This window comes from Parus major, chromosome 8, assembly GCF_001522545.3.
Source record: "Parus major isolate Abel chromosome 8, Parus_major1.1, whole genome shotgun sequence".
NCBI classification, from domain to species: Eukaryota; Metazoa; Chordata; class Aves; order Passeriformes; family Paridae; genus Parus; species Parus major.
Window position 1 is genome coordinate 5,848,799 of NC_031777.1, and position 27,169 is coordinate 5,875,967.

Consider the following 27,169-nt stretch of genomic DNA (forward strand, 5'->3'; position numbering starts at 1 on the left):
CTGTTTCCCCCAGAACAAAAAAAATCTGCAGCAGCAGCCAGAAGACCTTATTGTAGATGTTCATGTAAGCCAAGGCAATGACTTAAGGGTTTGACCCAGCATTTATATCTGCTCATCCCTGACACGGCAAAGATTCTTAGTTTTGCCTAGTGAGAAGGGATTAGCTTCAGATTTCTATTTCAGAACTGAGGGAATAGCAAGTGATCTGATAATCTGGATCTATGCACCGACAACAACCTATCTATAGAGCAACCTAGAGAATTTATACTAATGAAGCTTAATTCATTACCTGCTTTTCTTCCAAACTTACTTGCAATGATTTTGATTAATTATCATGGGTACATGCATGGAGCAACTTACACATTTGCTAATCAGCTTTAGTCCAAATACATACAAGAACCCTTGTTCCTGATACACAAGATACCTTGTCCTGCTCAGCCATTATTCCACATCATCCCTTGATGGTGCTATGGAAAAATGAAGGTGCTATTTGTCACTCCAGTCTAACACCCCAGCAGCCTTTAAATAAGGCAGTAATGGCATGAGAACATCTTTGTTACTGTGAAGTCAAACAAATCTTAACTTAGTACCTGAACAGCTAAAAACTAGTCTAGACTTAATGGAACACTCAAACCACCTGCCTTAAGACTTGTTGCTGCTCTGTAGTGCTCTGGCACCACTGATCTGGGATCATGTCCTTGGTGGAAACACTCAAAATAAACGTGGTTCTCCATCAAAAACTCTACTGTAAGAGACAAAAAAGGTACTGGTGAATCACAGTGCCCTGAAAGTGTCATCTTTCTTTGGGTTGCCTGGTTTATGGAAAGGGTGGAACAAGAAAGTGATTTTGATTTATAACCACCATCAGTTTTCTGTTTTGCAACAAACATGGCCCAGCCAGCTCCAGGATGTTCAGAGGTCTCTTGCCCAACAAGTTCAAATATTTGGCTCCATTTTCTGTATGTAAAATGAGCATTTGGGAAACCCTTAAAAATAAATACTTACAGCACTTGGAAAATTAATAGGGTCCCATTTCCAAGAAGGATTTAAAAAAAAAAAAAAGTAAGAAAATGCTTACTACCATTTCCATTGCAGGAAGTTTTACACCCACTGTTATCCATGACCATGTCCCTGATATTCTCCAATGACTGGGAAGGAACAGCATAATGAAGGAACCCTCATCTGAGAATCTGGCCAGACCCATTTTTTAGGAGACTGACATATATCCCAATTGCTTTCTGTGGGTCAATGACAAGCTCCATAATTACCATGTGTATTTTGATCTTCACTGATACTCACCAACTACAGGAAATTACACACTGTGCTGTACCTGCTGCAAGCTTATCCCTTTGCTATGCTGTTATTAACTGTTCTCCCTTTGGGACTTGCAGCATTTCCTACTCCAGCCACTGAAATGGAAGAAAATGCCAACACCAGCTTGGAAGAAGACTTTGAAGGACAGGCAACACACACAGGCAAGGAAACTAACTGGGTTTTTTAAACTTTTGGTGTTCACTGGGGAAGCCCAGAATTCCAGTTGTTCTAGTGGCCAAACCTCTTGCACAAAAGCACAGGTTCCAAAGGCAATGAGAAGGTACGTTGGGGCAAGTGACAGCCTCCATGGAAGGCAGGTAACACCAAACGTTGTACTGCTCCTCCTCAGACCTGAAGCAAAGGGAAACATAGGGGACACTTGGTAAAGCCACCAAGAGCCATGGCCCAACATGGCTCCTGTTGATTTATTTCCTCACTCCTTTGTTTTATTGCTTCACTTTGTTCTCCAGGGGAGGAGGATAGTCAACAAAACATCAACAAAACCCACACTCACACGTTAGAATTAGGTGATAACGTTTCACTAGAAGGTGCTAAAAATGCCCCTTGTGACAAACACAGCACAGCATTGAGAAACTTTAAAAGAGACCTCACTCAAAACCATAATTCTTTTTAATCCAGTGCTCAATCACAAGGGTTTTTATAAATACTGACATTGTGTTCAGCTCTACAGCTCCTCCACCCCATTGCCAGGTAACAGGATGGCAATCATTCCCTCCCTCCGCTCTGAGGACTTCTTTCCTTGGAGCTATAATGAATGCAGTTCTTGTAATAACTCTGGGGTTCTTTCACAACCAGCCTTGCTGCTGTTGGCCAAGATTATGATATGGCTGGATGGGACTCTGAGCAACAGAGCTAGTGGAAGGTGTCCCTGCCCATGGCAGGGGGTGGAATGAGATGAGCTTTAAGGTCCCTTCCAACCCAAACCATTCTATGAAATATATATATATATATATATATAACATACCACATCTCACTTTGATCACATCTTCCTTGTGAAAACGAGAGCTGCTTACCCGGCCTTTTCTAAATTTTCCATAGGAAACTTCACCTCTAAAAACACTGAAGTAGTCTTTGTAATCTAAGATGCAGATTAAATGTCCTCATTTTGAAAACCAGCGTTTTTCAATTTTTTTGATTTTGCAATTATTTTTTTTCCCCAATTTCAAAACTTAAGCAGTTTAATCAGGCAGCTCCAAAGACTAGAATCTACATTACAATCAGAATTATCATTTGCCTTATTTACCTTATTTGCCTTATTTATTGGGTTACTCTTCCAGTGCAATAGGTATTGTTTGGGGTTTTTAAAAATAATCTCAAATGTCCTGCATTCTTAGTTTTACACCAAATTCTTATGCACATTTAATATTTAAATTTTACTAAATATTTAAATTAATATTTAAATACCCTGTTTATAAAGAAATCAAATATTTGTCTACAAAACATCACCTTTGGCCAACATGGCAGTTTTATCATGTTTCAACATCTTCATCCATGTTATCTTCTCCTGTAGTTCAACAAAATCCTTCCAAAGTATCCCGATGGGAGCCAGATCACCAAAGTGATCCAGGCAAGAAAAACCCTTTTTGTTTTTGGGACATATTGATCTGAAAGCTCTGGTTCTCAGCACTCCTGGTGAGTGCTTTGCAAGGAGGAGGAACAGATAAACTGAGGCACAAAAGGACAAACCAGCAAAGAACATTGTCAGGAATAAGGACATAAGATTGTCAGGAAACCTCTTGTTGCAACCACTTTCTCAGCCAACTTCATCTCTCTTAGGTCCCAAAGGTGTGATCAATGACTGGAGGAAGTTCAAATTAGAGAGTGAAGATGGAGACTCCTTACCCCTGAGTAAGAAAGAAATGCTTAGACAAATGTCTTCACCACACAGATCTTTCAGCAGAGATGATAAAGACACCAGAGAGAGATTCTGCCGTAAGGTAAGAGAAACAAAATGAATTAACTTCAGTTCTATATAAAACATGCCTGTTATAAGGTAGAAAATCTTCAATTTTCCACTCAATTTCTGTGTAACTTAGCAGAACTCTCACAATGCAGACAGAATACATGTGCAAAACAATGGAGCTGGGGAGGGGGCTGGAGCACCAGGAATGGCTGAGGGAGCCGGGGAGGCTCAGCCTGGAGAAAAGGAGGCTCAGGGGAGACCTTCTGGCTCTGTACAATGCCCTGACAGGAGGGGGCAGGCGGGAGTTGGGCTCTGCTCCCAGGGAACAAGGGACAGAATGACAGGAAACGGCCACAAGTTGTTCCAGGGGAGGCTTAGAGTGGATATCAGGAAAATTTCTTCCCTATATGGGTGTTCAAACATTGGAAGGGGCTGCCCAGGTATTGATGGCATCACCATTCCTAAAAGAATTGAAAAAATAGGAATCTGGTGCTCAGCAACAGGGGCTAGAGGTGGATTTGGCAGTGCTGGGTTAATGGTTGGACTTGATGATCTTAGAGGGCTTTTCCAACCTTAATTAGTGGCTACATGAGTCTCTTTATCCAGTCCTCTCTCAAGCAAAGGGTAGCTTCAGTAAAACAAGCAGTGTATTCCACATCTATCACAGCAGAGCTCAGCCTTTCTTCCTCCTTTCCCTGACACAATGCTGTATGATTGATTAATGCAGTGGAAAATTTTTAGCAGGTTTAAAAACCTACTAGTCAGGATAGAGCTCTGAGCCTGAACTCATGACCATTTACTAATTCTGAAACAGGGGGGAACCAAACCCCCAATAACACAGGAATTAAACCTGCCCCACTACTGGCAGAATTTTCACTAACTCTGAGAGATCCATAAATTTTTGCCAAATGTGGCCACTGCCTTCAGTACCATCATGTTGACAGGCAGGTGTTGAGACACGATCTTCACCTGTGTCTCAACAAGACCTCCCAGAATCACTGTAGGGAAGGACGGTTCTTCTGGCTCAGCTTTTGGTGCTCTCCAAACAGGTGGGTCTGTCTCTATTTCAGCTCCAAGGGGTTCCCAGTCACTAACCTCACTCTCTGGATATCCACAGATGAGCATGCAGGAGTACGAGTTGATTCATGCCGCGCAGGAGGATGAAAGCTGCCTACAGCAATACCGCAAACGCTGCATGCAGGACATGCACCAGCGCCTCAGCTTTGGGCCCAAGTTTGGCTTCCTGTGCGAGCTGCAGAATGGGGAACAGTTCCTGGATGCCGTGGAGAAGGAGCACAAAACCACCACGGTCATCGTGCACATTTACGAGGACGGCGTCAAGGGCTGTGAGGCCCTCAACAGCAGCCTGACCTGCCTGGCCGCTGAGTACCCCACCGTCAAGTTCTGCAAGATCAAGGCCTCCAGCACGGGCGCCGGGGATCGCTTCTCCAGTGAGGTGCTCCCCTCCCTACTGGTCTACAAGGCCGGGGAGCTCCTGAGCAATTTCATTAGTGTTTCTGAACAGTTCAATGAGGAGTTTTTTGCTGTGGATGTGGAAGCTTTCCTAAATGAGTATGGGCTGCTACCTGAGAGGGAGCTTCCAACGCTGGGAAATGGCACAGATGAGCCAGATGTTGAATAACTAGAGCCAGAGTCCTTACTGCCCTTTCCTCTTCGCTCAGCTGTGAACCAATGTCAGTAACACCCATCCCACTTAGAGAAGGCTGTCTTTGCTGACTTACTTGTAACAAAGATATAAAAATTGTTTAACTGTTAGTACGTGAATTCTACTTACAACACATATAGCTGGCAGTCCTGTACATATTTCTATGCCAGCCACAAGTAATAGGAAGAACAGCAGTGATATTTAAGAAATGTAGGAAAAACAAATGAAAAAATGAGGGCCCATGCCTGTCTCCACAAAGCACAAGTCCTTCATCTCAGTGGGAACAGGACTGATCCATCCTTCTCTACACACAAAGCACCATCTCCATGCTCTGGAGTTATAGCAAGTCCTGGCTCATGATTCACTTCTACCAACTTTGGCAGAAACAAGCAATTTGAAGGACAAATAGCCCAGAGTCCTTGCATTCCTAAATGGCTCAAGTATCTAGGTCATTATTTTATTCCACATTTAATACTCAATACTGATGCAAAGAGAGAAGTTAGCTCGGTGCTCCTGTAAGTTTTTCACCCAAACAGCTGACATAGACACAGCATCACTGATTTCAATTCATCAGTGCTCCCTATGCTGAGCAGCAGCATTTAAAATGCCTGTAAGTTTCTGGAAAAGTATGTTATGCTTATGTAATAACTCTGAATAAAGCTTATCGGCACTCAAAACCTACCATTGGAAGTGTGAAATATATTGCTAGTACATAATCTTACCCTTAAAAATGTGAAATATTAGTAAGTATTCATTAGATATTTACTAAATTCAAAGTTTCAAAGTTTTGTTAAAGGAAAGCTGCTGAGAACTACAGTTTAACAGTCTGACTGAGAGGAAGACATGGGGTAAACTCACTATAAGCGTTCCTCTCTCTGATACAAAACAACAAAACATTAGAAACACTTCAGTGACTTCTGCACACTGGCAAAGCTAATGGCTGGATTTGACTGGGGATGGAATTATCTGTATCTTACTAAAGATCTTAACAGCACAGATTAGTTGATAATATGAGATTATAAAAATGTTAAAGACTATTTTTCTTTTGTTCTTTCTTAGAAACTATCAAATTGTTACTGAATTGCTACATTTAACATTGTTTTGCCATGGATGACTATTTTAACAGAGCTCCAGAAATCTCACATCATGTACACTAAGCAGTACGAATGAAGTTCCTTATCATCTCACATGCAATTTTCTCCAACCTGTAAAACAGTTCATTACTTTATTACACCAATAATTCAAATAGCATGTTCCCAAAATGTCATGATTTTCATGTTGTAAATTGCTGAGTGAGAGACTGTCCCATCTTTTTGATGGAACTCCAGGGGAAATAAAGTTTTTCCTTTGGAGTAGTCCTTTCTCCCCTTATTGACGTGTGAAGTTGACCCCTCAGGTAAAGTCACTTTCAGCCTAACATTTCATTTGTCTCTTCAGAATATTTGCAGATCTACCATTTCCAGATCCACCCAACAGCATGAAAACCCAATGATCTTATAGGAGTTTAGGTAGAAAATACTGAATTACCTTTTTTCCATCACAAAAGTACCCAGCTACCTGAGTGCTATGACAATATTTCTCTTGCATTTTACTGACATGTTTTGAAGAGACATGAAAAATTTTTATCCTCTACACACCAAAAATTATCTATGTAAATTGTGGGAACCTAACCTCCGTGAGAACTTTCCCTCTTTATCCAACTTGGTTTAGAAGCTATTAGGCTGTACCACCAGCAGCCTCATCACATAAGCTTCCTTTTTTTTTGAGAACAAGGCTGAAAGCACAAAACCCCAACAATAACACCACAGAAGCTGCACCTATAGCTACTGTAACAAATAAATAGACACTCCAATTTAAGAGACAGATTAAATGTGCTTAAGCAGGATTTTCTTCAACCTGTAATTTTAAAAACAAAAACCAAAGAGCAAACACACATGTAGCACCAAGCCTCAACAGAAGCTCGTGACTAATAAAGTCGCAAATAAACTCTGATCACAGCAGTTATCAGTTTATGCAGGAAGAAAACCCAACTTTAAAAACATGAAAGTAAGATTTGACTCATATTTAATACCATGTGAAGGTTTTTGAGTAGCAAATAGTAAATGCTTCAATAAGCACATGGGAACAGCCTTCCTGCTACCCTGGGCTGTGGATACTCTTCCTTTTGACTCAGAGTCCCTGAGTCCCTAAATATTCTGATGGAGCAGAGGTGGGAACAAATTATCACTGGTGTCACTGCTGCTCAGACTGAGAGCAAACCCTCCAGTAGATTCCAGTGTCCTGCTGTCAGCTGGGATAGTGATTTTTCCTCCCAGTAGCCTAGAAAGAGCTGTGTTCTGGATTCAGTACAGAATCATTTGGTAACAGTGATGCCCCAGTTGTTGCTGAGCAGAGCTTACCCCAAGTCAAGGACTCTGCAGTGTCCCAGGCTCTGCCAGTGAGGAGCTGCACCAGAGGCTGGGATGGAGCATGGCCAGGACAGCTGATCCCCCTGGGCAGAGGAATATTCCACACCATGGCATGTCATGCCCAGTGTGTGAACTGGGCCAGCTGGCCAGGAGGGGCCGATGGCTGCTCGATTTTGACAGGCTGGGCATCAGTGGGTGGGGGGTGAGGGACTGCATTGGGATCACTCATCTGTCTGGCTTGTACTCCCCTCTCTCTTTTTGTTATCGCCCTTTTCATCATCATTATTATTACCACTACTATTATTATATTGTACTTTATTTCAATTATTAAACTGTTCTTATTGCAATCCAAGAGTTTTATCTTTGTCCCAACCCTCCTGCCCCTTGCCCCAAGGAAGCGAATAAGCCCTGGGTGGTTCTTAGTTGCCAGCTGGGGTCAAACCATCAGAACCTGTCACAATTTAACCACACAAATGCTGCCCTCAGATGTGAGCAATTATAAACCTCAGTGACTAAGACGACTGAGGCTTTTAAAACTACATTTTAAAATCTCGTGGCACAGAAAATTATGATTCTGTAAAACAATTTAGTATCATAAATTTTAGAACTATTCTTAAAAGAGCCTGATTTTCAGGTGTGGAAGTCCAAACCACTCTGGACTCTTACATATTAAAATAAATATGTATCTGCAATCATGGACATGAATTAACAAAGCTCAGTATCAGTTACAGTGGAGTTTTCTCAGACTGAAAGCTTCAGAGTGTGTCCTGGGGTGACAGATAGGAAAAGGATAAACCAACAATGAAGCCTGAGCTAGAGTTATGCACTAGTCAGGAGATATATTTTTAAAAGGTTGTTTTCCTTTTCTCTTATACACACATTTTAATTTATCTTAAAGCCCTCATTTTTTAACACTCTCAATGGTACAAAATGGCACAAGAAAGGATGGGACAATGAAATCCCCTCTTGGTTAGTCCTGTAATTCTTAGACAAGTGAGAACCCGCTTTCTTCTACATCCACTATTTCCTCATGGCAGGATGATTGGAAGGCTCAATCTGTAGGTACAAGTCAAATTACCAATTTTTTCTGTCACAGGTTTAATTAATTTCTTACTGCACAGATGGTACTTCAACTGTCTCCTATATTATACCCAAAATCTCCACTAGAGCAACTTCTTCCAAGCCCAAACTGGAAAATGAGATCCCTGACACCTAGTTAGTTCTAGGATTAATTTAACCATCACCACAAAGAAAAGGATCATTTATTGAGCACTGAATAAGTTCGTAGAGGGAAGAAAAAAGCAGAAGAGGTCTTTGCAGAGGGATCCCTGAAATAATGCATCCCACAAGCTCTATTGAACAACTCTAAGAAGTGTTTCAGGACAATTTTCTTCTCAGGTGTCTGAGATGCTGTACTTCACTTCTGAGTGGCTGAGTTTTGTGTTACAGGCAACTAAAGAAAAATCTTTTTTTTTCTTACTTCCAAAAGCCCACCCTATTCTTCAAAAAAAAAAATTTTTAAACCAACCATATTCTGAAGAATGTTATAAAATTTCTCCCATTTTCTGGACAACCCTCAGGCTCCCCTGGATGTCATCTGTCCTCCCTATTCCTGCCTATTGATTCCACTCAGTGGTACAGAATAAAAAGCAATTCTAAAACCCACAGTTGAAACTGGGTTCAACCACAGCTGAACCCAGTGCCTCTAATACAACACCATCTTCCTCTAGGAATCCCCACCTGAGCAATGCTGAGGACAGAAGGTCAACATGGTCTTTCAAAATTTACAATACTAAATACTTTACAGTACTAAATTACAATACTAAAACTTTCAATACTAAAAGCAGCCCTTTTTTCCAAACATGTAAAACAGAATGCACACGCAATAGTAGTAAAGCCTTTCTCAGAGTTACCTTTAATAAAGGTATTCCAGTAGATACTTGATTATGCTTTAGAATCAAAGGGTTTATTTTTTGTCTTCCACTGCCTTCAAACAAACAAACAAACAAACAAACAAATTTGCATTGGTATTAAAATGTCTTTAATTCTTTTCTGTTGTAGTTCAGTTCCAAGTAAACATCACATTTCATATACAGATTATCTTTATTACTAGAATTAATTCCCTCCTTCCACTTTCCTTATGTCAAGTAAACATGTAACTGGCCAACATCCCCAGGAGAATCTCTCATAATGGAAAGCTCTCTTTTTATAATCTAAAAATCCTGATTAGCAGTAATTTTGATAACTTGCCCGTATCTACAAGATAACACACAAGGCCTGTCTAGGTGTAACTGTCACAGAAATAGTTAAAATTGCAAGATAACAATAATTGTATTGGAGCTGGACAGATATCCTCATCAGGAGGCACTGAGTCAAAAGGCAGCAGTATACACATAGCTCAGCAATGCCATGCATTTCATTGATTCCTGAGCTCTTCAATCTTGAACCAAGCTATTTACAGGCTGCCTTGGTCTAGTTTTGAAACTTTTAGAAACTATTTGTATGCATTTTATGCTAGTTAGCCAATATTATCTAAAACAATGTGTACAGTTAAATGCTAGCTTCATTAAAACTAATTTTCCCCCAAATTAACTGTAACAAAATAAGATTTCTCTTCACAAAGGAACCCTTGAAGCAGGAATTGTCATACCAGGTCATTATGCAGGTTTTACCAATACCCTGAGAAACACCAGGAGCAGCATTTAGCATTAAAGGAGCCAGATTCTATATTTTTTTAAGGGACATCTCCAGAAAATATTATCATTCATTTATACAGAGTGACAGGGTTAGTTTCTTTTAAACCTGATTCACCCTCTACTTGATTCTCTAAGTGTATAATTCTACTTGATCTAGGAAGTGTATGATGGAACAAGGTAACTGAACCTACCATTACAGTTTACATTGCACATCTACCTGGTGAGATTTAGGCAACAATTCCGAATTATTAATATCTTAACCCCAGCTATTTCCATCTTGTGAATGGCCAACACTTCCCAGGAACTGTGGTGGCTGGAGTTTAATCACTGGATATCAATCACTGAAGTAGTTGAAGGAGAAAATCGATGCCAGGACTGCAACTGCGGCTGCCATGACCAGCCCTAAATCCAGAGGGAAGAGGCAGTGAGGGAAGGGCAGCACAGGCAGCAGCAGGCAGGGAGGGGAGGGTGGGTCCAGGGAAATGAGCACAAGGAGAAACAAAAAGAGCTACCCCAAAAACTACTGTTATTAGCATGCTCATTACTGATGCAGCTGAGGAGACAGAAACCCCCAAAACTCTGATTATGTAAGGGAAAACATCTTTACATTCAAACCAAACGCATATTTACTTCTCCTATTTAATCTTCCAGTTACTATATTCCATTTTTAATAATTAATAGAAATCAGAAGTAACTACTTTGTTGACGAAAGTGTATCTATTTCAATATAAGCAGACGCACAGCAGAGAGAGCTGAACTAAGGGCAGACAGATCTCTAAGAGCTGGACAAGGCAGTACCATGAAGAAGTTGCAATGGAAAGGATAGTTCCGTGGCTGGTGCTCCCTGAATTTCTGAGCTGACAATTAGGATGCTGTGAGAACTAAGAGTCCTGAAAGGGCCCACTGCAGGTTCTGGAGAGCCATAGCAAAAATCTGAAGGAACATACCCATATTTTGTTGGAGTTTCAACAGCAACATTGCTTTTGTCAGCTGTGCCTCTTGTGTGTCACTCGGGCTGTCAGCCACTGGGCAAATATCAACTGCATGGAAATCAAGGGAAGAAGGGAAAAATTTATAGTTATGTTTTACAGTGAATTAATTCAAAAGGCCAAGAACTTCACATCGACTTTATAAAGTGTATTTATGGTAAAAAAAACCAGTTTATTGCAGTAGAAGTGGTACAACAGCAATAGCACAGTGCTAAACTATGCTGTGTGGCTGGAAGGGTAAAACCAAAGAAACAAAATACATTTCAGGAGTTCCTCTTCCAAAACTCATTTTCCACACCCTGCTTCCAGAGTAACATTCCCAACCCTCTTTGCATAGCCTGGGAGAATTTGACTACTACAGTGGGAAGCACCAAAATGTACCATTAAGCACCTTCCAAGATCAAAGTTTCCTTTCAGAGCCATCTGTCCCAAGTTCAGGGTACATGCAAATCCCACTGCCACGAGAGGGGAGGATGAACCCAGCAGCACTTCCCTACCCAACAGACAGAGATGCATTTTTTCCAACCACAGAAGCTTCTTTTTGAAGATCCCCTAAAAATACCCTTTCGCAGCAGGCATGGAAGACTCATTCCTGTTGGAAGAATTACTCAATCCTTAGTCTTCCCAGCCAGGATGTGAGAGAGGTTGAGTCTATTTCCAGGCGGATGGGACTCAAACCTGTATCTATTTCCTTTGCAAAGATCTCCTAATCCCTTGGCTATATCCAGCTTGTTAGAAGGGCTAGCTTCTAAAAAGAAAGAAAGAAGGGGATTAATCTCCAGTCCTTCAGCCCATCTTGTCTGAGCCACATAGAGCCAGCATGGAATACACCATACACCCGCACAGTGACAAGGCTGCTTGATGGTGGTGGGCCAAAGGCCTTCAATTTGCAGCAGTCCTGTTTCCAGGAGTTTGCTAAGGCTTCACTTGCCAAAAGTCTGGATTACAATTCAGAATCTTTAACCACAGGCACCTTCTGCACAAGCAAAGGGTAAGACAAAGTGTTTGTCACAGCAGTGAGAGCTGGATGTGTCTGGGAAGAACAGGACAGGCAGGCTGAGGTAAGAGAATAAGCCTAACAGACTGATAAGGAGACAAGGAAACCCCCCAGCAGTACCAGGTATCAGGGTTTAGAAGACCATGAGACACTGATCTGAATAAAAACAGATCTCCATTTCCACAGAAGGGTTATCCATCAGCAATAAATCACAAATTACATGTTTGAGTAATAAGGCACATCCTTTGTGTGATTCATATGCAAATGATTCATGAAGTACTTTCTCTGTCATTAGCTATGGTGGAAATGGATAATCTAGATGTGATCAGAAAGGTTGTTTCTGTTGAGTCATGTGGATAATTGCCTTCAAAATCTCCTTAAGTCAAACTTGCACAAGACCTGTTGCAGGAAAACACCCAAACTAGGCTTCTAAAACCCGTCTTTAGGGTTTTTATCCCTAAACCCACTGCATTGGTATAGCATGTACTGCAGCAGAGAAATCACTAACTGACTGATACCAAACTCAACAGGACAGTGAGCTATATAAAGACATTGCTTGTATATCTCTCTCTGAGAAGCATATACATGTAAATTCAACAATATTTCACTGCTAAGTGTGTTTTTAAAAGAGAAATTATCAAATAACCCTGAATCCCACTGGTCCTCAATGAAGCCATGGCTAGATCATTATTTTCTTTGTACCAATAAAAACACTCCCTCAACTGCCTAAAATATGAATAGAAGTCTTCAGCTATAGAAGTTATTAACTGTTCCAAGATAGGTTTTAAGTAAGTATCTTAAACTAGCACAGTAAAAACTTCTGTCAGTTTTGAATTCCATAAAACATCCCACTTTGGGATAATAGGACTACATTTCTTGGGCCACCTCTGGAGTCCAGCTCCAGCAGGTTCCTTACTGCTGTATATTTGATGGGCAGGTAGGACAGTCCATGCCCTCTAACTTGAGGTTTCTTTGTGCCTCCCTGTGCTGAGAGGACCTTTGAAAGCTGCACATCAAGGCAGCTGCACATTCCTCATCTGTTAAGAGGGGAAAAATTAAAAAGACAAAGGGAAAAAAGAAAAAAGAACCACCCTTGAACTATTTATTTACCGCAGGCCTTTATGCCAAAGATTTGCATGTGGAAAAGCTGTAGCACAAATCACACAAAAGAATTTTCATAGCAGATGGTTTCTAGTACCAATTAGATGAATGCTTAATTCTTCAGTTTCCTAACCAAGATGGGGAAGTGATTACCACTGCTGAAGTCTTATTTCTGTCTGTACACTCAGGGTATTTAACAGCTCAACCCCTGCACCAAGGAGGTGCAGGGATTTAGTAAATCAGAAATGCAGAGTTTTCAGTTGCCTGTATTAGAGCACTAAATACCTTGAAATTATAGTGTTACAGCTATTTAAGACTTCCATTTATAAATAGTCCAGAGTTTACTTTCTATTTTCCACAAAGCAATTTTAAAGTATGACCCATTGGTGTCCCCACTGGAGAGCTGTACAAGGAGTCAAGAGACTGAAACTTCAGGAGACAGAGGAGAGCCCAAGTTCAGTAAACACATAAAACTGACCTCAAAAATTCATGTTTTGACTAAAAGCTGCCTAAAAAATAAATATTTTTCCTATACTGATTGGATCTTTTTCTTCTAAAATGCATATTTTAAAGAGCGACAAAATCCCAAATTATTTCAAAAGCCTGTTTGTATTCTTGAATTTTAGAGAATTCTTTTCATCAGCAAACTTTCCCCAGAACCTCATTTGAACATATTTAAACATATGAACAGCATTTCCAGTTAATTTGAGGTAGATGCCTCACTGGAACTGTGACACAAACAGAAAGGCTGATGACAAAATTCCCTACAAACCAATTACTGAATATTGACTGTTATTAACAAAGTTAGAGAAACAACACATGCTTCCTAAGACAAAATGATGCACTGGAAAAGCCTTTGCACAAGACAAACCACAAACTCTTATTATAACACAAAAAACATGTTCACAGCAATACTTAAGACATTTCATACCAAGGCAACAATAAAAATCAAATCCCATAATTACTGGGATTTTTTTTTTTTAGAATGCAGAACACTTTGCATGCATTTAACCAGACTCTTTCTAAAATGACCTTCCTGGTGCGATAAAAGTGTATAAATAACTTGTGATTTTAATAAACCACACTGATGTGTCACTGATGTGACTGATGCCTCAACATTAATTATCAGAATGAACAGTGCTGTGTTGACAGTATTATTGATATCACTGCTATTAACAGAGCCCATTCAACGGACAAACTTTGTGGTGATCACCAAGACAAGGCCAGGCTTTCCCAAAATCCCCTTGCATGTTTTTACTCTCTTCTATGCAATTATTTTAATTTGTGGGTTGGGTTTTTTTTTTTTTAAAGAAAATACACACCTACTTCTATTTGCTTTTCTTTAAAAGAAAAGGAATATAAATACCCCCCAGTTAACTCTACAAGCAGCACTCTACAAGAACACCCAAGCTCTTTCTGTTGCCATCACACCTATTGTTGGGACAAATCTTTGGGATGCCCTGCTGTGAGTAGAAAGGTGCTTCCTTCCTACCTGCAGCTCACACAACCTTACATAAGCAATAAAGCTGAACTGACTCATCACCACTCTCCTCCCACACTTCTCTCCACTGCTACAACAATACTCATTTGCTTCTTTAAGCTACACAGATTCCTTAAAGCTCAGTAGTAATTAGTTTTAAGAGTATTAAAGTTACTCTAATAATGCCAGAGAGATTTTTATTGGCTTTCCTGTTTTCCTTGAGGTTCCTGTACACCTCTTACTACTCAAGAGGATGAGTCACTTCACAGCTAAAAGGTCTAGTTAAAGCCTGGGGAGAGCTGATTCATTTAGAAAGACAAGAATTTATTGTTAGCTCTGAAATTAGGAAACTCAAAGCCCCCTCCAAGTTAACGTGTAAGTCAAGGAGAATATCAACACTCACAGTTCAACCTGCGCAGCAAGTAATGGTTACATTGCCCAGTTTTTGTCCCTAAATACCAACATTAAAAAGTGTTCACAGTTCTTATCTGAGAATTAGTGTTGGATTTTTGATTTATTTGAATTATAAAACTGGAATCTGCAGTTTATATGCATGTTGAAGGGGGAAAAAAAAAGGGGAGTAAAATCTCTTCCATAAGACCACAGGAAATGTTATTAGGTGCATTTCAGCGTCATATTTGAATTCTACATTGAAATCAACATTGCAAGGGAAAAAAAACCCAACAGGGAATTATATAAACAAGAAATATTAAGGAAGAAGAGTTCCATAACTAGATTATGGCAAAATATCTGTATTAAAATTAATATAGCAGTCTCATAATCAGACCACAAACTTGTAAGACATGCAGTAGAAAATGGAAAGTGCTCTCAATTTTGTTTTCACTCCAGGTGAACCACAAATCTTCAGGTTTGGGCACTGCATTTGGTACATAAATTAAAACACCGAGAATAAAGAAAGGTATTTGGCATTTTAAAAAACATCAGGTGTAGCATAAAAACTTCTTGAAAGACACATTAGACTATATGAATGTTTTGCTAGAAGAATTATTAAAGTGTTTTTAATTCTGTAGTGAAAAAACAGCAGATTTGACTAAATCACTCACCTTATTCTAATTTGTCTCAAAACTAATTAGCACTAAAAAGATGAACTACTGAAAGTGTAAATATATATATTAATGTAAAAAATAAAATTTTACAGGATATTTTTTAAGACTTTATTTGTCAATAAAGGATCCCCTCTAATTCATGAGCAGAGTGGCACATGCAAACGTTGGTTAACCATCTCTTCATGTTTCTACAGCAGCTCATGAGCTGCAGCCATGGCTGCACTGTAAAAACAAAATATTTGAGAGGAGAAAAATAAATCCGTTCCAAGAAACACAAACTGTTAGAAACCTGACCATTTTCCACAATATATTTAAGCTGTAATGAATCGTTATTAATCCTTAGAGTTGCATATGAAGTAAGTTGACCTTAGGCATATCCATATCTAGAGAAAACTGGCCTATGCCATTAGTCAGGCATTTTTCTAGCCCCTGACCCAGCCTGCCCTGGTTCTCAGATATTTACCTGTGCTAATGTCTTCAGCTATGTGCATATCTTCAGCTTGTACAGGCTGATCCAACATCTCCACAAAACGTTCCTGGATTTCTCCAGCAGCCTCATCACCAAACTTATAATCACTGAGCATCACACTGGATCCAGCAACTGGGACAAACAGCCTCTGAGGCAAGACATGATATTCCCTCTCAAAATCTAAAAAGAAAGAGAAATGCCATCCCAAAAAAAGCCTTGAGAGTTATGATAAGATTCTTATATAATCTCTGAGCATAAGATAAAGTCATTGCAAAAGAGCTCAAGGTCCCTGTGTAGAAGCCCTGCTTTCAGACATGCCTAGTTTAGTTGGCTGCTATTATGTGGATTTATGTCCTTACATTATTAGTCTCTTCAGAAATACCCACGGCTCCAAAACAGACCATAAACCACAAAGCAGAGCTTTTGGAATGACTTGCAGGAGGGCTCTGGGAGAGCCTGCAGGTAAGAGCTCCCCGAGGAGCAGGATTTCACCAGCACAAAGGATTGCAGGGGTGTCACATTCAGAGCCACAAAGTTTGGGTGCCACCTAGAGAGGGGACCCAGAACTACGAGCAATTGAAAAGGCTCTTCCTGCCCAAGATATTCCCATTGATTTGTCAATTAAGTCCTTTTTGGTTTAAACACAAGAAGACAACAATACAACTGCAGTAACTTAAAGGAGTTTAAGGAGTACTGGCATGGTCTCTATCAAGCTTTAACACATTTCAATATTAATAGGAACACCATACATGGATTTAAAAAATAAAAATTGAAATAAAAATTTAAAGTGTGAAAGGTACAGTTGGAACTTCAGAGACAAGAGTTTCAACTACAGAAGTTTTAAAAATCACAAAATTTCTGATGAGTGAGGAAGAAGCTGGGATTGCATTTTGTGGTCACAGGAACTGAACATAAACATGGTGTAAAAGCTGTGATAACAAAGGACACTAACTTGACAAACAAATTTACAGATTTAAGAAAAAGCCAAGGCTGACAAGCAGCAATTATACCTTTTACTTTTTATTCTGCTCTAACCATACTAGAACTTCACTATAATAGAATTTTCTACAACCACCAAAATTCACTGCAAATATGAGTTGGGTTTTTTTATTTCTTACTTTTTTTCTGAGGTCCTTCATTTAAAATCAGATCTTCAAACAGTATTTCACACCGATCACTCAATGTGTTTATTATGTCTCTTTTCAAAGCCTGCAAGGACACAGTGAAATAATTAGGAATGTCAAAGCTATTTGCAAAGATTTTAACCAGGAAGAAATAACGAAAGAAGCCCCCATATGTTAAACCCATGACAAAAGAATAGGTTTTTTCCCTAGAAAATAAAAACTAGTATGAATTTTCAAATTAATAAACAGTAACTTACTAATAAAGAGAAGCTAATATTACCAAAAGAATTGTTATCAAGAAGGAAAGCCACAGAACAAAAATGAAAAGCAGAAAAAATGTTTTAGGATTGTTAGGATAAGAACTGGCAACTTCTAGATATTTACCAGTAAAACCAAACAAAAATAATCATGAGACATTGACTCGGTGAGAGGAAAAAAAATAAATTACTGAGCAAGTAAATCTGAATTTTACCTCTAAAGATAATAAATTTTACCTCTAAATATAAAACTATAGTCTGCAAAGCCTAATCCCTTTGACAATTTGTGTAAAGACTCCCCAGAGCCCAGCCTTACCCACAGCACACACACCCTCTAGAAGAGTTAGAAAAACTAACTAACCCCACATGGCTTCTAAAGTAATCCCCCATCCAACATTTTGACCCCAGTTTAGACCATTCTGGCAAAGAAAAAACAGTATGCCAAGTACCACGTAATGTTTCTGATGGACTAAGACCCTGCTCAGTACCTGAATGGCTTCTTTAACCTTGGGCTTGTTGCTATGGATGTAGGCCCTGCATTTCACAGCTCCCCGGAGGTTTATGGAACCGCTGCACACTTGCACCGTCGCTGTGGACCTGGCATTGGCACCCTGGCACTGAGGAACAAACACATCCACTTTTACCCCAGGCCCAGGCACCTGCAGCAGAATCACTAAAACCAGAACCAGCTAACCAACAGCAGGTGTTTACACACAATCTGTTTCCCTCATCATGTATAGCTTATTTTATTTGAGTTATTCATTTGGTTAGGTAAGACTGAAAATCTCTTTTCTGTTATGGAATATGTGTTTATCTCTCCAGGTGTTCCAAACACTTGAAATCTTATGAGATTTTAAAACTTTCTGGGTTTGTGGCTGTCACTCTATCAGGAACGGCGAAAAGAGCGACAGACTCTCTAGGAGTCTCTCAGGAGAATTTTTCTTAGTTTATTACTTCAGGTCTCTTTATAGACAGATACGTGGAAAGTACAGAAAGGAAACTCTTATTGGTTAGTAAACTGCTACATTACCATCATTGGTCAGTGGGGCACACACCCCCCGACCTTCTCCTGCAAAGAAAACAAGAGACAGAGAAACAACACCTGCAAGGCTGTTTTCTATCTCTGAGGATTGTTTTGAATCCTCCTTATGAATTTCCCAGGCCACCTTCTCAGGCAAGACTGAGAAGCTATGTGGCCTGCAATTTCTACAGCTCTCTGTTTCAGAGTTAGCATCCACATGTGGCAAATAACAGTATTGCAAGTGATAAGTGTTTTCCAGACTTTTTTAAACAATGAAGTTTTCATGTTTGCTATAATCAGTGTAACCTATGGTCTGCTGGGAGTCATCCCATCAGTCACTACCAATTATACACGTGGTCACACTGAGAGCTGCATCAAACTGTTACCTAGAAATGCTTTCCTTAATTACCACAACAATGAGTGTGAGCACGAAGCACTCCAGGGCAACACCTGGAAACACTGGGATGCAGAACTTCCACATCAGCTGCACAAACCACTTCTGCCAAAAAAGATTTCCTCTCCCTGCAGCAACTAACCTCAATACAACAGATAGTGACAACAAAAGAAGCTGAGATACTCATGGAGTCCTTAAAATGGCATTGGAAACACTTCTAGTTTTGCTGAACATAACTTTGAGAATCCAGGAAGCACCTCACAAAATATAGAAGGCCATGAAACAATGCCTGGACACATCTGGACTTCAAGACTGGGGCACCAAATTCATGGTTCTTCACAGCTCTGGTAGGGAGGAAACTTCTGACAGATGCAGCAGTTCCAGATGATGATTTAGCTCACTGGATCTGTGCCTTAATCCAGAGCTGGAAGCTGAGCTTCTGAAAAAACATCCAAGTGAATGTCCAAGCTAGTCAGGGCAAGCTGAAGTGTGGGGATGACCCTGAACTTCAGATGCAAAGTCACTTGAAATCAATGTACACAGGTACCTACAAGTATCTTATTACCAAATGAATTAATCACAGGACTTCTTTGCCATAACCTGTTCTCCAGTCTTTCAGCTATACTGTGGAATTCATGGACAACATGATTATCACACCACAAGAATTTCTAAAGGCACAAAATATGCAGATCTGTTGACAATCAGTTTCACATTCAATATCCAAGTGGGAAAAAAAAAAGTCTTAGGACTAAGTGACAATTTCTAGACAATAATTGAGAACCTTGTTATTTCATTTTGTGCTCAATTTTATAATTTAAAGGCGAGCTTAAACTAAAAACTTACCAGCTGTGTCAGAACCTTGACATCAGAAAACTGAGTGCTGGGCTGAGTATTTCCTCTGAACTTTTTCTGAGGGGAAAAAAATTCTTTGTGTCATGAAACAGGAAAATTAGTTCCTGAAACAGCCTCCTCACTATGGCACAGAGTATGCCCTAGTTTATAGCCTTTGAGAGAGAAAAACAGCACTTAGAAACCAACTATGAGAATAGAACCACAAAACTGAGAGATGAATGCATCAGCCAACGAGGTGACAGACGTAGGTCTTTGAAATGTCATTCACACCTCACTCTGGGCTCTGTAATGGAAATGTTTCAGTCACTTCACACATAATTACTGCATTCACACAGCCCGAGGAGGGAGAGGCATCTGCAGGAATGGAGCTGAGAACACGTGTAGTCCTGTGAATGAGTTACTTGGAACAGCCAATCAGATCAACAATACTGCACAGGAGATGTCTCAGTCAATGCTTTGCCACACAGAGGTTCCAACCATACATCTGTTAGAGCTCAATTCCTCCTTGTTTGGTACTCACCTGCCCTTCCAGCAGTTCTGTATCCTCATCTTTAACTTGGCCATTGATCAGAAAAACACTGTCTTCTATCTGTTTTGACCATCGGTTTAACCCATTCTTTAAAATAAGTGAAAAAAAAAATCACAAGAAAGAGGAAAGAATTTTACTGAAGGGTTGGACAGTACCATGCTGAAACTTACAGAAGTATGTGTTTTAACAGTTACTCTGAGAGAGTTTTAAAATATCTGAAAAATCTACGTTTTTCCAAAGGCAACCTTTAAATAGACCACATTCAGAACAAATTAAGAAGCAAGCATTGCAAAATACTGAAGTGCCACCCCAGGGATTTGGGGGTTGTAGAGATGGTTGCAGCCCATTGAAAGTCAACTCATAGCAAAAGCATAGCCCTGCATGAACTGGGTGTAACCTTTCATTAGGTGAGGCACCAGAGAGGTTACCTGGGATACTCATGACAATTATTACATAATTTTGAACAAAGGAAATTTCTCACTGAGCACAGCAGAAGAGTTACATTTAAAAGAGGAATAATTGCTAAACATTTTCCACTTATTAGTCCTACTCCTCTCCTGCAATGTACTCTTTCTCTCTTATTTAATTTTCAGCAGAGAAATGGGTGTGTAAGAACTGGTGCAGACAGTGAATTACCTTGGTATTCTTCTCCAGGTCGTGGTTGGGGGAAGTAGCAAGAAGTGGAATATGGATGTTCACATTTACTGTGCAGCCCAAAGCTACCCAGGAAGCAGTCAGAGCACTCTGGTACTTCCAGTCTGCTGGTTTAGCTGAACTCTGAGAGCAGAGAAGAAAAGCCATAAAGCATCTATCCAAAGCACTGTATTGAGGCTTTTTTGGGTTTTAGCATTACTTGCCATGCATTAAAAGCTGTGTGTGGCACAGCAGGACAAGCTTACCTTTGGGTCCTGAACATCGTAGGTGCGGCAAACTACTCTGTGCTATTTAAAGGAAAAGATCCAGTGAAAAGCAAGGGAACAACTAAAAACAATTCACAATTAACTTTGTCCTCTACTAAACTTCCTTGTCGAGCTAATTTATGCTCTGAAGCAAGTTCTCACCCTTCATCAGTGTAAAAAAGTGACAAAACATTTGCCTATAATCTCCAACTACCACAATGATGCTGTGCTATCACTTACAAATTAAAACCAATATGTATTGACAGAAGCACCAAGGCACCAATTTGTAATTTTTCCTCATCTCTCTCCCCTCTCAGAGAAAAATCCTTGCTTCCTCTCCTTGTATGATGTCATTACCAACAGCTCCTGCGTTCTGCTGCAGCTCTAGTATTAATCCCACTGACCTGCTGCTCCCCCAATTTCATGCAAGAACCAATGGTAACAGCAATTCAAAAAGCCAAACAGTAATTTAGATGGGGTTTTTTCAGTTTACGCAAGTCAGGACTGACTGGGAAAGGTGTCATTTGATGCTGTCACACAGACATACCTCATAAGAAATGATGGAAATTTTGCAAGGACAAGAGGGTCAATAGTCTTAACCATGGCTAATCAGAAAACTTCATTATTTCAACTTATACATATCTAGCTGAACTTAAACAGCCTCCTCCTCCCTAATTCTTATTTATTCAGCAGTAACTGGATAAAAGAGGTTGGGATAGCAGCCTCAGTCAATAAAACTTGCTCATAAAGGATACTTTTTTGTAGCAGAACAGATTTGAAGTGCTGCTCTGTCTGAGACCTCCTCCTCAGCAGGTTTCCAGAGCCTTCTTTTACTCAAGGACTTTTCCACTGAGAAGATTAGCTAAAGACAAAAAAATATATTGCAAAAATACGCACTATAATTCCTAGAAAATAGTATTGTACTAAAATTTTAAGTCCAAGTGATATCAAAGTTATGTATAAGCAAGAAAAACAGCTTACATTAAAAGAACACTCAACAGGGGTTCAGAGGCACTTTTCCCCAAAGTGAAAAAGGCTTGTGAAATCTTAATTTCGCTCCCTTATAAACCAAAGCAAGCAGTACACACTCACATGTCTAACCTACATGTTTTTCTCCTTACAGACATATTACAGTTTTGTGCCTATCAGCTGGGCCAGGAAAGCTGTGCAAAAGAGCTACTACTAATTATAAAAAACAAATCCCCCCCCAATTTTAAATTCATCAATCACTGATCACCTGCACACAGCTCACCCTTTTTAGCCAGCTGCCAGTTTCATTAAGCACAACTGAGATGCAATTACACTGAACTGCCAAAATTGACTCTTAGATCTCAGGCTGCCAAACCTGCTCATGTTTAAATCACTCATCATGATTATGTTAGAAAAATGATAAAATGAACATATATTTTCAGAACTGGAAGCAAATATGGCAGTAGATGCCCCAATACTGTAACAATAATGCATTTTAAGTCTATCATGTAGTTCTGAGTACGTTCTAAATTTAGTACCGGACCCCTAAGTCAAGTGCATGTCCTAGACAAGACGTTTCTCTAAAGGAATCAGTATTATAGATCTTTCACTACTGTAAGCACCTCTAAACTGAGTGATTCATTTAGACAAGGAAAGCTAATGTGTTAACATCACTAGCACTTGTGCCACAAGGATTTAGCTTGATATAAATCTTGAGGATGTTTTCCCAAGCCAGAATGTGCACATTCAGTAAATACTGATAAACACAGTAAATACAAATTCAGATTTGTTATTACAGCAACAAACAGGAGGTTAACAAACACTGTCCCACAACAGGGATTTCTGAAGTTCCAGTCTCAAAACCATATGTCAAAGCACAAAGCTTGTGAAATAAAGCAACAAAACAACTGTATTTTAGCCAAGTCAATGACAGAAAATTCCTCACATGCACAGCTAAATATGCTGCCGTCCTTCCAGCAGCATCTCTGCTTACCTTGCGCAAAGCATTTTGACCGTCTTTTGCCAGCTCTGGAGTTACAATCATAAACACACCAAGAACCAGCAACCCCCCAGGGAGCATTCTGGACACCTTGAAAATAAAAATGAGCACTTATTAATAGGATTGGCAATCTAGAAACCATGTAACTCGATCAAAAATGATCAAGTAAGTATCAAAAATGACTGGTGAGACAAGTCTGCACCAAGAGAAGAAGTGAAGTAAGGGAGACAAAGGTTTTCACTTACAGGACCCTCTCCATGCAGGAACATATCCTGAAAGTGTTCTCCCTTCAGTAATAACAAAAAACCTGAAAACAATAAGGCTATTTCTGGTTTAAAACATCTGTGCACAGCATGGTTACAAGGCCTCTGTCACTTGGAGAAAAGGACTTAAGATGACACAAGTGCTGAGATCCTTTGTGTCGATCTTATTTCCCTCTTGTTCATCCCACCTCTTTGTCACCTCCCACAGTAGTTCTCACCTGACTGGCATGTGTGGTGATCCACTCCTCATCCAGGGATGCCAGCTTGGGAGGGCCCACACTCTCCTCCTCCTGCTGCTCCTTGAGAGGGGTTCGCACAGCCCGAATGACATAGTCCCGTTGTGGGGAGCACTTGCCAAAACATCAATAGAAGGCAACACCTTGAGACTGGTGAAAAGGGGTTTCCCAAGTTCACAGGAATGAATGGAAGGACAATTCCACACCTACCTGCCCTATCAACAAGCCCGTGACATATGGCTTCACCTTCGTGCTGAGCTCCGTCAAATACTGCCCAATACTCTCCTCAACAAGGTATGTTCTACCCATGGCTCCAGGTTTAAGTGAGGTCTTGTAGTTCCAACCTACAAAACACACAATGCATATGGTGAAATAAGGTACATTCACTGCAATAGGTACAGGAGAACAAGTCTCACACAAAGATCTTTTAGAACTCTTTGTTTGAAAAATCCCTGCAAGGTCATCGAGTCCAGCCATTCCTCCATGCCCTCCATTTACCCATGTCTCCAAATGCTACATCCAGATGGCTTTTTAATCCCTCCAGGGATGGGGACTTCATCCCTGTCCTGAGCAGCTGTGCCAGGGCTGGACAATCCCTTCAGTGAATAAACTTTACCAACATCCGACCTGACCCTCCCCTGGCACAGCTTGAGGCCATTTTTCCTTGTCCTATCCCATGTTCCTGGGAGCAGAGCCCGACCCCCCCTGGCTGTCCCCTCCTGTCAGGGAGTTGTGCAAAGCCAGAAGGTCCCCCCTGAGCCTCCTTTTCTCCAGACTGAGGCCCTCCAGCTCTCTCAGCCTCTCCTGGGGCCCCAGCCCCTTCTCCAGCTCTGTTCCCTTTCCTGGACATGCTCCAGCCCCTCCATGTCTTTCTTGTCATGAGGGGCCCAAAACTGAACCCAGGATATGGATTTTGAAATGCCTCCAAGAAACAGTATCTGCTTGCATGACACTTCTAAAGGATGTACTGCTCCATTCACACAAGGATTTGCACATTTCCACGCAAGTCCTTTAACATGCCCTACACATCCAGTTCCCAAGGACTCAAAGCACAGCATCTGCAGACATTCCAATAAGCCGCCTTTGCAGATCCCCCGCAGAACCCAGGCCATGAGGGCTGCCACAGACTCCCATCCCTTCCCTGTAGGGCTAGTCTGAAAACCCCTTCATGCCTGGAGAGCTCTCCTAAAGAATTAAGCATTAAAAAGCTGAAGCGCAAGAGCACAGGGTGAAGAAGCAAAGGGCATCCTGAACCTCCATAGGGAAGGGGCTCGCACACCTCAACTCATGCCCCCACAGTCGGGCTCAGCACTTTCAGACCCCCGCGCTCAACACCTGCACATGCCCGGAATCAGCACCTCCGGACCGCCAGGGTTCAGCACCTGCACATCCCCAATTTCGACAGCCACCCTTACCTCAGCCGAGCAGAGGTGGCAGGTCCTACGTCATCGGTAAGCGCCGCGGCGCAATGAGATGATGCACGCCAATGCCGAGCGGAGCGCGGGAAAAGGATGAGCGAGGTGGCGCAAAGCCTCATCCCCCCCCCCCCCCCCCCCCGCACCGCCATGCTGGGAGTGGCGGAAGTGTCCGCGCTTCCCCGGCACCTCCCGGACACACAGGTCACCTTAGAAGCAGAGCTAGCTCCGTATTCGTCATGGCGAAGAGGCCGTGTGGTCTCCTAGCCCGACTGTGGCGATGACGCGACGCTGCCGCCACACCCATGATGGCGGGCGGCGCGGCCGTGCCGGAAGCGGAAGCGTGCCCGGCGGCAGGCGGTGCCGTGCTGGAGCCATGGCGGCCGTACTGCAGCAGCTCCTGGAGCGGGCTGAGCTCGCCAAGCTGCCCCGTGCCGTGCAGGGCAAGCTGGAGCGCTTCCTGGGCGACCAGCAGGGCGAGATCGACGGGCTGCGTGCTCGGCATGAGCGCTTCAAGGTGGACAGTGGTGAGTGCGGGCGGCGGGCCCGCGGAGGGGCCGCGGTCCCTGTGCTCAGGGGAGGCAGCGCGGGCATAGCGCGGAATGCGATGTTGTCTTCCAGAGACTCTCGGGGGTTGCCCTGGGGGCTGTGGGGCCGGGAGGGGGCTGGGAAGGGGCCTGCAGTGGCACCTGATGGGTGTTTATCTTTCGCTTTGGCTCCTGGAGTATTTTTTCACTTTGTTTTTTTTTTTGTGGGGTTTTTTGTTTTTTTGGTTTTTTTTTGGTTTGGTTTTTGGTTTTTTTTTGTTTTTTTTTCTAAGAGACGTTCAGGGTTAAAACTGTGTTTGAAGTGCTCTTGAAGAACAGCTTTTGGTCAGGTTTTTAACTACATTGATATGCAGAGGTCTGATGAGGAGTGGCTGAGGGAGGTGGGAAAGGGGCTCAGCCTGGAGAAAAAGAGGCTCAGGGGGGACCTTCTGGCTCTGCACAACTCCCTGACAGGAGGGGACAGCCAGGGGGGTCGGGCTCTGCTCCCAGGGAACAGAGACAGGGTGAGAGGAAACGGCCTCAAGTTGCATCAGGGAAAGTTCAGGTTCGATATTGGGGAAAAAATCCTTTAATGAAAGGGTTTTCCAGCCCTGGCACAGCTGCTCAGGGCAGTGGTGGAATCCCCATCCATGGTGGGATTTTAAAGCCCTGTGGATGTAGCATTTGAGGACATGGATCAGTGGTGGCCTTGGCAATGCTGGCCAATGGTTGGACTCTGATCTTAGGTGTCTCTTCCAAACTAAACACTTCTGTGCTTCAGTCTGCTTTGGTCCTCGTTGTGGAGGAGAAATACAGCTTTGTTCACATAGCCCTCAAACAGCCTTAGGTTTATATTTTACTGTCAAATCCATTCCTGATGGAAAATCACCCTGATGGAATAAATATTTTGATACTGATTTGGAGATGAGTTGATCACAGAACAATAATCCTGGCAGAGAACAGGAGACAAGAATGTGAGGTTGTGAATATGAGTTAATTTGTAGAGGATGTGACACACTTCTGATGTAAACTTTACTTGTACCTTTCAGTCTTTCATGGTAGAAATCTTGGTAAATGTATTATTGAAGTGTGGCGTAAATAAATGTAACCCACAGATTTTAGCTAGTTACTGTCTTCCAGGTTCATTCTTGTGTGTGGCAGGAGGAGCAGCATTATTTGTAATTGTAATGTTTGAGAGGAAGAAAATAAATGAACATCCCTCAGTGCTTCCTTAGAAGCCCATCCTGCCCAAGAGTGGGATTAGTTCTGCTTTTACTGAGTATTCTGCGCTGAAGCTCCATGACACAGTTACTGTTTCAGATCACAAAAATTCACATTTAATAATTATTATTTTTTTCACTGCTAAGGGAATAGAGTCCAGGAATTAATTTTAAGAAGTCTTCATTAAAAGTTTCCCCAGATCAAATGCCTTGATACCTGGGGCTAGGTGGATTTTATTGTATATGTATAGAAATACTCGAGAAGTGAAAGAAGTTAATAAGCCCAGACTGAATAATTGGGCTGATACAATGTCTTTGGTTACATCAAAAATGTTAAAGAACTCTTCAGATT

The 27,169-nt window shown here is 41.4% G+C and overlaps 3 protein-coding genes across 11 annotated transcripts in view; 2 read left to right on the plus strand and 1 right to left on the minus strand.

Annotated features, from left to right (window-relative positions):
• Positions 1-1,414: 1,414 nt before the first annotated feature.
• Positions 1,415-4,880, plus strand: PDC (phosducin). The gene is made up of 3 exons (XM_015635627.1): positions 1,415-1,475; positions 3,112-3,272; positions 4,356-4,880. Exons 1-3 carry the CDS (start codon positions 1,415-1,417, stop codon positions 4,878-4,880), a joined length of 747 nt encoding a protein of 248 aa, XP_015491113.1.
• A 4,450-nt stretch (positions 4,881-9,330) lies between these two features.
• Positions 9,331-25,389, minus strand: ODR4 (odr-4 GPCR localization factor homolog). Of its 6 annotated transcripts, none has more exons than XM_015636097.2 (14): positions 25,280-25,389; positions 23,866-23,999; positions 23,638-23,769; positions 23,151-23,246; positions 21,943-22,049; positions 21,188-21,224; positions 20,925-21,065; positions 20,280-20,375; positions 19,751-19,816; positions 17,981-18,109; positions 17,230-17,320; positions 16,106-16,291; positions 10,956-11,048; positions 9,331-10,410 (listed from the first exon to the last, which is right to left on the minus strand). In XM_015636097.2, the coding sequence occupies exons 2-14, from the start codon at positions 23,962-23,964 to the stop codon at positions 10,343-10,345; spliced, it is 1,341 nt and encodes a 446-aa protein (XP_015491583.1). In that variant the 5' UTR covers positions 23,965-23,999; positions 25,280-25,389; the 3' UTR covers positions 9,331-10,342. The 6 variants fall into 6 exon arrangements, with proteins under 6 accessions (XP_015491583.1, XP_015491582.1, XP_015491584.1 ...); XM_015636096.2 differs by lacking the exon at positions 25,280-25,389 and adding an exon at positions 25,071-25,173; XM_015636098.3 differs by lacking the exon at positions 25,280-25,389 and adding an exon at positions 24,935-24,953.
• Positions 25,390-25,419: 30 nt separating this feature from the next.
• Positions 25,420-27,169, plus strand: part of TPR (translocated promoter region, nuclear basket protein) — a 34,280-nt gene continuing 32,530 nt past the window's right edge. For 2 of the 4 annotated variants that reach the window (XM_015636092.3, XM_015636093.3), the window contains exon 1: positions 25,420-25,597. In XM_015636092.3, coding sequence (XP_015491578.1) covers positions 25,447-25,597 — 151 coding nt within the window. In that variant the 5' untranslated portion in view covers positions 25,420-25,446. The remainder of the gene's footprint in view (positions 25,598-27,169) is intronic. The other 2 variants (XM_015636094.3, XM_015636095.3) reach the window with 1 other exon arrangement.

Bases quoted from the DNA above. Each gene is read 5' to 3' on its own strand.
- PDC (XM_015635627.1), top strand. From the start codon at position 1,415: ATGGAAGAAAATGCCAACACCAGCTTGGAAGAAGACTTTGAAGGACAG. The intron at 1,476-3,111 runs GCAAGGAAACTA...CATCTCTCTTAG, and splicing joins AGGACAGGCAACACACACAG to GTCCCAAAGGTGTGATCAAT. The intron at 3,273-4,355 runs GTAAGAGAAACA...GGATATCCACAG, and splicing joins GAGAGAGATTCTGCCGTAAG to ATGAGCATGCAGGAGTACGA.
- ODR4 (XM_015636097.2), bottom strand. From the start codon at position 23,964: ATGGGTAGAACATACCTTGTTGAGGAGAGTATTGGGCAGTATTTGACG. The intron at 23,247-23,637 runs GTGAGAACTACT...TTTATTTTCAAG, and splicing joins TCACCACACATGCCAGTCAG to GTGTCCAGAATGCTCCCTGG. The intron at 17,321-17,980 runs GTACTGAGCAGG...GTGTCCTTGCAG, and splicing joins AGGTTAAAGAAGCCATTCAG to GCTTTGAAAAGAGACATAAT.